This window comes from Neltuma alba, unplaced genomic scaffold, assembly GCF_004799145.2.
Source record: "Neltuma alba isolate B1F8T4 unplaced genomic scaffold, ASM479914v2 tig00011775_pilon, whole genome shotgun sequence".
NCBI classification, from domain to species: domain Eukaryota; kingdom Viridiplantae; phylum Streptophyta; class Magnoliopsida; order Fabales; family Fabaceae; genus Neltuma; species Neltuma alba.
In genome coordinates this window covers 382416-394332 of record NW_021636398.1, presented here as the reverse complement: position 1 = coordinate 394332, position 11917 = coordinate 382416, and the positions used below count along the sequence as shown (strand labels likewise).

Here is an 11917-nt window from a genome sequence, read left to right as displayed (position 1 = left end):
TTTCCTTATTCTCTTTTATACTCTTTCTCCCTCATAAGTAAGGGCATTTTTGAGAAAAATTTATAATTTTTACATAATTATTTTCTTTAACTAATTTGTTTATGTATGTAATATAAAAAAAAGAAGTAAAAGATAAGTATATAAAAAAAATTTAAGGAAAGAAGAGAGTACAAGATAAGTATATAAAAAAAACTTGTCTTAACTTATATGAAAGTATTTTTTTAAGTAATTTTAAGAGCCGTCAAACTTGTCAAAGACTGAAGAGAATGAAAACTAAAGGAATGAAATCACTGATAGGTAATTACCATGCTCTTACCTAAAAATAATTTTAAAACAACATAAAATCAACTTATTACATGTCCTTCGCGTGATCGTACAATATAATTCCTCTTATTCATAATATAAGAAGTTGGCCCAAAAAAAATTGTAGTTCAAACTATAAGACGCTATTAGGATTACATTTGTGCCTATTAAATATAGAAAAGAAATGAGAGATAATAAAAACATGACATTAAAGGAAATTTCATCATTTTTCTAGAGATAAAATAAAAAAATTCATTATTTTAGGACATATTTAATGATTAAACTTTTATTTCTTAACATGTGAGAAAAGTTGGTTAACTTCTTATACTATGAACGAGAGAAAAAAATCAACTAGGCTCAATTTAAAAAAGCATTGTTTAACAATAATGCTATAGCATCTTAGGTACTAGCTGTACCACTATGTTACTATACATAAATTACTTGTAGGAAAAAATATTTATTTCTAAATATAAATTATATATAGTATAATTAATGACATTTTTCTAATTTTATATTAAATATAATAAAAAAATAGGTGAGAAAAAATGTGCTTACACCCTTTATTTAATAGGAGAAAGTATGAAAAATTATGAAGAAAAAGACACTAAAATACTCTAAAAAAAATACTAAAGGACAAATGAGAGTAGGTGAATTTCAAATTCTCGATTTAGATCCTATGTACTATTTTGAAATTTTTAAATCTTGTAAAATTACACATATGCCTTTTACTATTTTTTTAGTACTACCACCTCAACACTTCCAGCCACCAGAACTCCAGTAATGGCAACCCTGCTAGTGGCTAGCTGTCAAAACTCTGGTGACCAGTTGCTAAAATTCCAATGACTAATCTTCCCTATGAATTAACTTTTTTTTTTTTAACTATTGACTATATTTGTTTTTAAAACTCTGATGATTACTCTTTTTTAGCTATTGATTACTTTAGTATTATGATTGACTGTTTTTATCTTTAAAGTTTTGATAACTATTTTTATTTAGCTATTGATTACTCTAGTTTCGCTATTAACTGCTCTTATTTCAAAAATTTTTAAAATATATTAAGTGTTAATGGAGATCTAGTAACTACTTTTTGTTTAGTTATTTACTACTTTATGTAGTCAATAGTTAGATAAAAGTAATCACCAGAATTTTAAAAATAAAAGTAATTAATAGTTAAACTAAAATAGTCAATAATTATATAAAAATAATCATTGAGAATGAGGAGAGTATTGTCATTTCACAAGATTTGAAAATTCCAAAATAATGTTTAGGGTTTGATTTTGAATTTTAAAATTCACCTATCCTTATTTGTCTTTTTTTTTTTTTAGGATACTTTAGTGTCTTTTTTCCAAAATTTTATCAATTTAATACATTTTCAACATGGTATAAAATGGCTCATAGTACTCCCTCCATTCTTTATTATAAGAGACAAATAACCAAATCACGTTGATAAAAAAACAGTTAAAATTAGTTAAGGATAATTAATGTGTAAAAAGTATAATGTTTTTTTCAACAATACCCCTATTAATAAGGAGAGAGAGTATGATAGAGAACAATTAAATTATTAAAAAAAGAGAAGTGGGAGGGAGAGAGAGTATGAGTTGGAGACAAAATAAATAGGGGTAAAATAGAAAATCAATACAAAAAAATAGAGACAACTTTTAAGTGTCTTTTATATATGAAAACATACTATAAACATCAAATATCTCTTATAATAAGTAAGAGAGGGAGTATGTTTTAGCATATTACAACAGAGATATGGTTACAGACATTTAATAGTCAAAGAGACTTTACATGTCAGAGCTCAACGTTAAAAAAGTTTCTCTCTTTCAAGCTTTCTGCAATCTCTCTGAGGCCTACATGCAGCGGAATAAACTCAATTCCCAACGTCCTTGTCTTTTCCTTGGAAACCTGATACTTTGGCACTGAGGGCATACTGTTCACATGCCTGGCGAGATTTATTGTGAAGTCAAAAATTAAAATAAGCAAAACTCAAACAAAAATTTGATTACGAGTAATAATCAAAATCCACTATCACCAAGTTCAAGGAAAATAGTCTCAGATTCCAAACATATTGATAAGGAAAATTAGGCAAATACTCCTTTTGATTCAAAATACAAGACATTGTTAACCCATACAAATCAAGATATGTTAGTTTAAGTGCCTTAAATTGATGAAATTCATTCATTTTACCCTTATTAAAGAATATGATTGGAAAATTCTCTCCTCTCTTACATTTAAAACTCTCTCTCCTCTTTATAACAAGAAGTAAAAGTAAAAAGGTATGATTAATTATCCCGTCAAGAACAGATGGAGTATATCAGGGTAAAGTAGTACTTTAGTTAGATTTAACCAGGTGACAGTACAGATAAAATTGTAACTCTTCTCTATATAAACACGCTTGTACGCATTACTATTTAGAAAATATTATTCCCTTTTCATATACTTTTCTCTCTCCTCATCAAATCGTGTTACGGTATCAGAGCGGGAGTATTAGACTCCAATCTCATCTTTTCTATTTATTTCAGAGGGTAGAGTATTCGATTCCGATCTCGTCTCCTCCGTTTCAGAGTGTGGAGTATTCAACTCTGATCTCGATTACTTCATCACAACGATTATTCTTTCTTCATTCTAATTCTTTCTTGATTTCTTCCTCCTCTTATTTTCATCACAAGTGATTCTATTCCTAATTCTCAGACTTCTTCTCTTTCTTCTTCATCTACTAGAGCATTTTCTTCTACTCTTCTCCATGCTACTCAGAATGTAGCAAATCCACTTTATCTGCACCCAAATGACAATTCGTCTATTGTTTTAGTTTCAACAGTTCGGTCTGGCCCTAATTACCATTCATGGGCCCGGGCAATGTGGACGGCCCTCATGTCTAAAAATAAAGTCTGATTCATTAATTCAAGTGCTTGCCCCTATGGATCCGGTCTTTCCTTCCTGGGAAAGATAGAATACGATGGTATTATCTTGGATCACTTGTTCTTTGTCACCATCGATTGCACAAAGTATATTGTGGATTGATCATGCGTCTAATGTCTAGGAAGCGGGACAACTTCTCCCAGAATGGCATATTTCATCTGGCTGATTTACAAGAGGAAATCCACAGTTTGGAAGCAGAGCGACATGTTTGTAAGTGACTATTTCACAAAGCTTAAGATACTTTGGGATGATTTTCTCACCTTGCGACCTGTTATTCCATGTTCTTACTCTCCTAAGTGGTCTTGTGGTGCGACCGATCCTTTTAAGAAACATATGGATCACGATTGTGTCATTCGTTTCTTGAAAGGATTAAGTGATATTTTTGCTGTCAAATAATTAATCCCCTGCCTACTCTCAATCGTGTTTTCTCACTAGTTTCCCAACAAGAAAGGGCGCTAGGTATCTGAATACAGACACTATTGCTTTGTTGAGTAAGGCTACACGGCCTCCATTTGCTGGTTCGAGTAAATCGGGATCTTCTTCAATTAAGCAATGCACCTACTGTGGCAAAATGAAGCATATTGAAGCTACATGTTATCGTAAACATGGATTTCTTCCTGGCTTTAAGTTCAGGAACTCTTTCTGTGAATGCTATTTCATCTACTATTCCTTTATCTGGTAATGACTCTACTGATCCTCCTAAGGGTGTTAATCAATCATACAGTTTCACTCCAGAATAATATCAAAAATTGCTAGCTCTTGTTCAAGCTAACAAATCATCTCCCCAAACCTCAGCTTCTATTAATCACATCTCTGCTAATGGTACTTCTCATATCACTGCTCCTTCTTTCTATAACTCTTGGATAATCGATTCTGGAGCCACCAATCATGTTTGTTTTTCCTTATCTTTATTTTCTTCATATACTAGCATGTCTCGTATTCTTGTTAATCTTTACTGCCACTTATAGTGGCACAATCACTTTCTCTGATTCTTTCTATCTTACTGGTGTTCTTTATATTCCAGAATTTCATTTCAACCTCATTTTTGTTTCTAAACTTACTTTCTTCGTTGTGATGTTTCCTTTTAGAAATCAATTTGCCTCATAAGGCTCCTCTCATCATGGAAGATGACTGGTTCAGCTGATGTCATTAAAGGGCTATATATCATGAAGCACACTGCAGATTCAACATCCCATCTCATTAGTAATATCTCCACTGCTTCTGAATCTAATACACCATTTGATCTGTGGCATTTCATTTGGGCCATTTGTCCAAGAATACTTTACATGGTTTGGCTCAACAGTTTCCCTGTATTACTTATGATTCTTCATTTTCATGTTGTGATGTATGTTACTTTGCCAAGCAACAAAAGCTTCCTTTTCTGGTAAGCAGTACAAAAACTTTTAAAATTTGCAGTTTACTTTATTTTGATAAATGGGGTCCTTATCATTTACCTTCTATACATAGTCATAAATATTTTTTAAAGATGGTAGATGATTTTTCTCGATATACATGGGTTTTTCCTTCTTAAACATAAATCTGAGATTTCTACACAAGTTAAATATTTTGTCAATTTTGTTGAAAATGAATTTCATATATCTGTTCAAATCATTCGGTCTGACAATGGTCCTGAGTTTAATTTACCTGATTTTTATGGGCACCAAAAGTATCATACATCAAACATTTTGTGTAGAAACACCTGAACAAAATAGTAAGGCTTGCAAGGAAAAATCAACACATTTTAAATGTCGTTAGAGTTTTAATCTCATCTTAAAGTTTACTGGTCATATGCCATTTCTCATGCCATTTATCTCATAAATCGTCTTCCTACACCTGTTTTAGATAATAAGAGTCCTTTTGAAATATTATATAATCAAATTCCTGATTTTACCAATTTTAAGAGTATTTGGATGTCTTTGTTTTGTTTCCACTTTGACTGATAAAGGAGACTCCAAATGTATATATCTTGGTTTTAAACAGGGTACTAAAGGTTTTGTTTTTCTAAATCTTACCTCTAGACATGTTTACTTCTTTGAATCCATTTTCCCATTATTTAACTGTGATTCCCCTGCTTTATCAAACTCTATTCTTTTACCTTAAAAATTTCCTTCTCTTGACTTCTCTGATAATTCTCATACTATTTCTATTCAACCTGATTCCTCATCTACATCTTCTCCTCCTTTGCCTCAACCAATTATTCAACCTAGACGTTCCAGTAAACCCAAAAGACTACCTTCTTATCTACAAGATTATCATCATTCTCTTCAATGTGTATCAGTTGTACTGGATTCTATGGAGGCAAGTAATTATCATCCTCTTTCTAATGTCCTTTCTTACCATAAACTTTCCCCTAATCATTGACACTTTGGTTTATCCATTTCTATTGATGATATACCTCATACCTATTCTCAAGCTATTAAACACGAGGGCTGGTAGAAAGCTATAGAGGCTGAACTTGATGCTTTACAACAAAATAGAATCTGGGTGTTAACTGAAGTACCTCATAGAAAACGGCCTATAAGTTGTAAGTAGGTCTTTGCTACGAAATATAACACAGATAGTGGCTTAACCAAATATAAAGGATGTTTAGTAGTTCAGGGTTATACTTAAATAAAAGGTATTGGTTGTGCTGATACTTTTTCCCTGTAGCTAAATTAAACACTGTTAGATTGTTACTTACTCTTGTTGCTGCTGATAATTAGCATCTTAAGCAATTGAATGTCAATAATGCCTTCTTACATAGGGATCACAATGAAGAAGCTTATATGCTTCCTCCACCAGGTCTTCCTGTTTCTTCTCTAACTCAGGTGTGTAAACTATTGAGGTCCCTCTATGTCTCAAGCAAGCGAGTTGGCAGTGGTTCTTTAAACTTTCAGAAGCCCTTATTTCATGTGGCTATCATTACTCACAGGCAGATCACTCTTTATTCATCTGGAATGTTGATAATTCATTCACTGCATTACTTGTTTATGTGGGTGACATAATTGTGAGTGGAACTGATTTGAATGAGATTAATCAAATCAAAGCTTTTTTATATTCTTCTTTCAAGATTAAGGATTGAGGTGATCTTAAATACTTTCTTGGGCTTCAGATTGCTAGGAGTTCCAACGAAATTTCTCTTTGTCAGAGAAAATTTGCCTTGGATGTTTTATCTGACACTAGTTTTCTTGATTCTAAACTTGTGAAAACTCTCATGGATAGAGATATTAAATTGACTAAAGATTCTAGTCCACTTCTAGATGATAGCTCTCCTTATAGCACTTTGACTAGGAGGCTTCTATATCTTACCAACACAAGGCTAGACATTTCCTTTACGTCACATTAAAGGAGAACCAAGCCTTGGATTATTTTTTCTTGCAAATTTGGATATGAAGAAGAAAGCACTTAGTGACTCAGACTGGGCTAGGTGTGTTGATACAAGACCTTCCATTACAAGTTTTTGTGGTTTTCTGGATCAAGCTTTGATTACATGGAAATCTAAGAAACAATAGATCGTTTCATGATCTTCCTATGAAGCTGAATATAGGGCGCTTGCAGCAACCACTTGTGAGATTCAATGGCTTCGTTACTTACTTCAGGACTTTGGTATTCCTCATTCATCTCCGGGTGCCTTGTATTGTGACAATCAATTAGCAAGACATATTGCAGCCAATCCTACATTCCACGAATACAGCAAGTATATTGAGATAGATTGTCACGTAGTCCGTGAAAAGCTTTAGACTAGATTGATTCATGTACTTCCTATCAAGTCAGAAGATCAACTAGCATATATTTTTACTAAGCCCCCATCTCCTACTCCTTTTTGTACACTCATTTCCAAGCTGGGAATGATAAATATTCAATCTCCAGCTTGACCGGGGGGTATTAGGGTAACATAACTATTTTAGTTAGATTTAGTTAGGTGACAGCTGTACTGATATTTATGCAGCTCTTCTCTATATAAACACACCTCTTCGCATTACTATTTAATAAATATTATTCAGTTTTCATATACTTTTCTCTCTCCTCATCAAACCGTGTTAGAGTATAAGCACACTAGCATAAATCAAGAACAGTAACGCACAAAATTTCAGGGGGAAAGAAGAGAAAGAAACTTCACAGGAAGGAGAAAGCCGAAACATATCAGAGAGAAGAGGAGACTCCATTGAAGCCTTTGAACCTTGTTGTTAGAGAATCCTCCACAAACCATCCGCTTAGCATATATGTTAGTGAGATTACAGACTTACTCATGAGGGATCAGACTATGAGCTATGGGCACAATTAGAAAGACAAATTCGTGGGCAAACTGGCTGGTGATTGATGGAAACGACTCCAAATTTACTGTATTACGTAATGAAACAGAGAACAATCCACAGGGGAAATCCTAATGGAAGGATGTAATCACAGAAACTAGTGACCTAGTGCATTCAAGAGCACCACTCTCCTCATAAACCACTCATCATTTTTCATGCCTCTCTCATACCACTAGCCGTGACTTATATTCGTTTCCTCTCTAACTACCTGCTGGCTAAAACCACAAATACCCTTGTCACGCAACTCACACACACGCCCTCATAAACCGGGCTACATTTTGGCTTTCTTTCTAATATACGTATACTTAGGCCCATGCTCAACAGTGATCCAAACCCATGAGATGATTTTTGAGTTCATGGTGGTTCATGTATTTACACTTATATACTGAACCTTCTCCTTTAGGACTTTTGGTTTCTCTTTTTGTATGACTCATCATGAAAGCACTTCTGTTCCAAAAAAATAAGCTAAGCACACAACTCATTAATCCATAGTTGAACGAAGACACAGCAGGCCATTAGTTGTTGGACAACGCATCTCATGATGCCAAGTCAAGAAAATTTTAGCATTTTTGGCTTAATCGTGATGAATTTCAAAGCTCATATAAGGCATGGGCACATTCTTGGTCGTCCCTGAAAGTCATTCGCTTGAAGCAATGGATGCTTTTAGCTCTTCAAGCAATAGAGAAGGTCTCACACACAAGTCAGAAGAAACTAGATGTTAGCATGCCAATATTAAAGAGGTAACAATCCCTGAATAGTCTTTTTGCATACAGGGGAGGTGAATCTCCTGTCTGCGCAGCAAAAGAAGATCTAAATATGTGCATCGATGAAATAACAGAAATAGTTGACTTACTCTTCTTGAAGTTGTAATCTTGGATACAATTCTTGCAAGATCTTTGAAACCTCTGAGTAGTCTGCCACTGATTCAACCAAACAATATCTTCCATTGGCTGTGGGAATCTCAAGTGCTTGGATATGGGCATTTGCAACATCTTTCACATTGATCCATCCACCAGTGATCTTTGGTAGTGTTTGTGCACCTACATCAAACACGCATGGGAATAATGTCAATAACGAGTTACATCAAACAACCATTTGTATCTCAGCATTTTCACTCCTTTTCCCCTGTCAATTAACTGGAGCTGGAAAAAGCAATTTGTTTAAAAAGATATGAAGTAATTAAGATTAGGACAAATCAAATAGCAGGATTTCTGTACAGCATGATTCTTTTGATTACATGGAAATTACCATTTATCAGCTTTAAAATTGCAGCAGAAGATTCGTTAAGCGATGGCCGGAGGAGTGGCCCTATTACAAATGATGGGTTGATAGCAACCATGTCAATGTTGTTTTCTTTTACAAATTTCCAGGCAGCATCTTCAGCCAATGTCTTGGAAAGTGCATACCATTGCTGAAAGAACAAAAGGAAATTGAAGAGGATTGTGAAATAATGAGCATAATAAACATCGTATTTGCATACATTTGAAGTTGGGACAAGCACATTAGCGCAATTAACATTCAGCACACAAAATTTTTTTTTCTTTTTCCTTTTTTTTGGGGGGGGGGGGGCGGGGAAGAAAGGGATACAGTGATGTTATCATGTGAAAAAGAAGGGGGTTCATCTTCAGCCAAAGTCTTTGAAAGTACATACAAAAGCTGAAAGAACAAAATATTAACAAGAAGAAACTTGAGAGGATTGTGAAAATACTATGCATGTGTTGGGAATCGGATTTTAAGAATTGAATTGTAATCATTTAATTTTTTTTAAAAGAAAAATAAAAAAGGAGAACTGTTGAAATAGTTCAGCAACTCTAGGGTTAACCTCCGTGTGACATACACGTGTTTGATCTCAAGATTACAAGGACATTATTCATAACTGAACAATCAAACAATATATATTTTTTATGCAGAACAAATCTACTAGCAAAAATCAGAAACATGAAATCCCAATTCTTGCAGTATTCACAATAATCGCATGGGCCACCTGCATTATTACAAACTTCATTTTAATGTCAGCTTAGGCACATACCTCAGATTCCCTACAGAAACTTGGGTTTGAAAACCATGCCTCATCAACTACAACTTCAGGATCTCTAGGCTTTCCATTACATACAACCGCAGCCATGGATGATGTTAAAACAACTCGTTTCACAGATGGTGATTTTGCACATGATTTGAGAATGTTAAGAGTTCCCTTGACTGCTGGATCAATAAGTTCAATCTAAAAGGAGGAAAACAAACGTCAGAAGTTGAAATAAGGCAACCATATCTTTCAAAATAACTAAAATAGTAATTTATATGGTTATCAAAGTCGTCATTTATGTGAACTCATACAATTCAAACTTGAATATAATTATGTCCGAGTTTATACATGCCATTAGATACTAAATTGCTAATAAAAATTCACATACAAACACGTCATAAAATGTTGAATAGATATGACAGCACCTTGCCACTGTAGAGCCCATCAATAATCAAAATAAGGAGATCCAAATTGTTCCTGAGAGTAAAGACCTAAGCTACTTTCTTTTCTTCTAAAGTACATTTGTCCAGTAAAGAAGAGGCAAAAGACAGCAAATGTAGTGATGGCTTCGAACTTCCTGGCCTGTTAACCAATTATATCATGAATTGCAGTCACTTAAGACATGGTGTTCTGTTCTTTACTATGCTTTTGGCACAGGACTCCCAAATTTAGCCAGTAAAACACAATAATTGTGATACTTCAAGTCTAAGAGTGCAAAGTGAACTCATAGGATTATATCATCTTGATTGTTAGTTTATTATCTGCCGAGGCCAAAGAAAAGGAAAAGCTTCTGGAAAAAGCCAATATGACAGTCTATATACATGTATTTGGAAGATTAATAGCCTCTTTACCAGATACAATGACTATTCAATTTTTGGTTTTTTTTATTATAGGATCTTTGTGTCTTTAGGCAAGACTAATATCTGAATTTCTCATTTAGAAATGGAAAGAATAACTCGTCATAATGCATTGACTCTTCTCTCTTCCCCCCAACCATAAAGATAATGAAAAGCGCCTCTAAGATTCTTCAAAAAATTCGAAGCGTCCAAGACAGAATGCTTAGCTGAAGGCGAATGGCAGTCAACTTCAAGTCATTATCAACAATTTAAGAATGATAGGAACCTGTGGGTCTTTGACATTAGAAACAACGGGAGACGCAGTATGAAAGACTCCCTCACACCCCTCAACAGCTGTGTCAAAGGAACCTTCTTCCAGGAGATTTGCTTTAAACAGATGCAATCTCTCCTTTGCCCCATCAAGTTTAAGCAAGTGGTCCACTTTTCTTGAATCATCTGCAGGGAGTAGCAAAACCATCACTGCTTGGTAAAGTCTTATAACATCCTTTCAGCTAAAAGCAGGCCAGACATTTAAGCACGAGGGGGCCGAAATTAAAAAGTATGTATAACCAAAACTGGATAACATTTATACAATACTGAGAAAAAATTATTCCCTCGCCCCCAAATATAAAACCTAAACATAGTTTTTTTTTTTTTTATAATATCAATTCACTCTATCTTCCAAATTTATAATCATTTCCTGTAAGGTATCATTATTGATTATACGCATTAAAAGAGTTTTCATCAAGTATAATGTCAATAAACATAATTAAAAATAATATTTTAAGAAAATATAAATAAATAATTTAACTAACTTGTTAATCTCTGCAAAATAGTTATCAAAAGGTAATAAAAAGCCCATCCTTCCAGCACTGTTTCCCTTCTAATGACTGGAAAGCTAAAGCCAAAATTGGGTCTTCAACAAGCGTTCAATTACGCACAATCTGAAGAACAATTTCAGTAAATTCAAGGAGATCAATGTGAGAGAGCACTCACCTAGGTCGCGAACAGTGCCATTGACGGTGTAGCCACGAAGAAGAAGGAGCTTAACGATCCATGAAGCAATATAGCCAGAAGCCCCAGTGACGCACACCAGTTTTCCGTTTCCTGGGTTGCTGCTCATTGTCTTTCTTTCTTCTTCAATTTTGGTAAGGCCACCGTTTCTTTCTTTTTTCCAGATTGATCGAGGGTGTTCCCCTGTTTATCTCCATCATTATCATTATCTAGCAACAAGACGAATAGTGGGCTTGCCGGGTGAACGAGAGTAGTGCAGCAGACACGTGGTCCCACTCAGATTTTGCATCCATGGATTTTTATTACACAAAGAATCTGCAAATCAATCAGTTTCTGATAATAACGCTTTACCAAATAACATAGGTGATTCAAGAAAATTCAACGAAAGATTGCACCTTTTTGGATGCAGATGCTTCAGCATTGTTTAGAATGGCTATTATATTCTGCCTTCAAGATTTTAGAAGTAATTTACGTACAAGACTTTTATCTGAATTTACACGAAAGCATATTTTTAACAGTATTTTTGG

At 34.1% G+C, this 11917-nt stretch overlaps 1 protein-coding gene and 1 long non-coding RNA gene across 2 annotated transcripts; one reads left to right on the top strand and one right to left on the bottom strand.

Annotated features, from left to right (window-relative positions):
- Window positions 1-2035: 2035 nt before the first annotated feature.
- On the bottom strand, window positions 2036-11661 carry LOC114717776 (tetraketide alpha-pyrone reductase 1-like). Its single transcript, XM_028902972.1, has 6 exons — window positions 11373-11661; window positions 10663-10832; window positions 9547-9738; window positions 8766-8928; window positions 8371-8557; window positions 2036-2236 (listed from the first exon to the last, which is right to left on the bottom strand). Exons 1-6 carry the CDS (start codon window positions 11497-11499, stop codon window positions 2098-2100), a joined length of 978 nt encoding a protein of 325 aa, XP_028758805.1. The 5' UTR covers window positions 11500-11661; the 3' UTR covers window positions 2036-2097.
- LOC114717783 (uncharacterized) lies at window positions 2700-4613 on the top strand. The gene is made up of 2 exons (XR_003737748.1): window positions 2700-3435; window positions 4314-4613. It is a non-coding gene; the product is annotated as an uncharacterized LOC114717783 (long non-coding RNA).
- Window positions 11662-11917: the final 256 nt, after the last annotated feature.

Coding starts and splice junctions, on each gene's coding strand:
- LOC114717776 (XM_028902972.1), bottom strand. CDS start 11,499: ATGAGCAGCAACCCAGGAAACGGAAAACTGGTGTGCGTCACTGGGGCT. Junction 10,833..11,372: donor TGGCACTGTTCGCGACCTAG/GTGAGTGCTCTC, acceptor TACTCCCTGCAG/ATGATTCAAGAAAAGTGGAC. Junction 8,929..9,546: donor GTTTCTGTAGGGAATCTGAG/GTATGTGCCTAA, acceptor TTGTTCTTTCAG/CAATGGTATGCACTTTCCAA.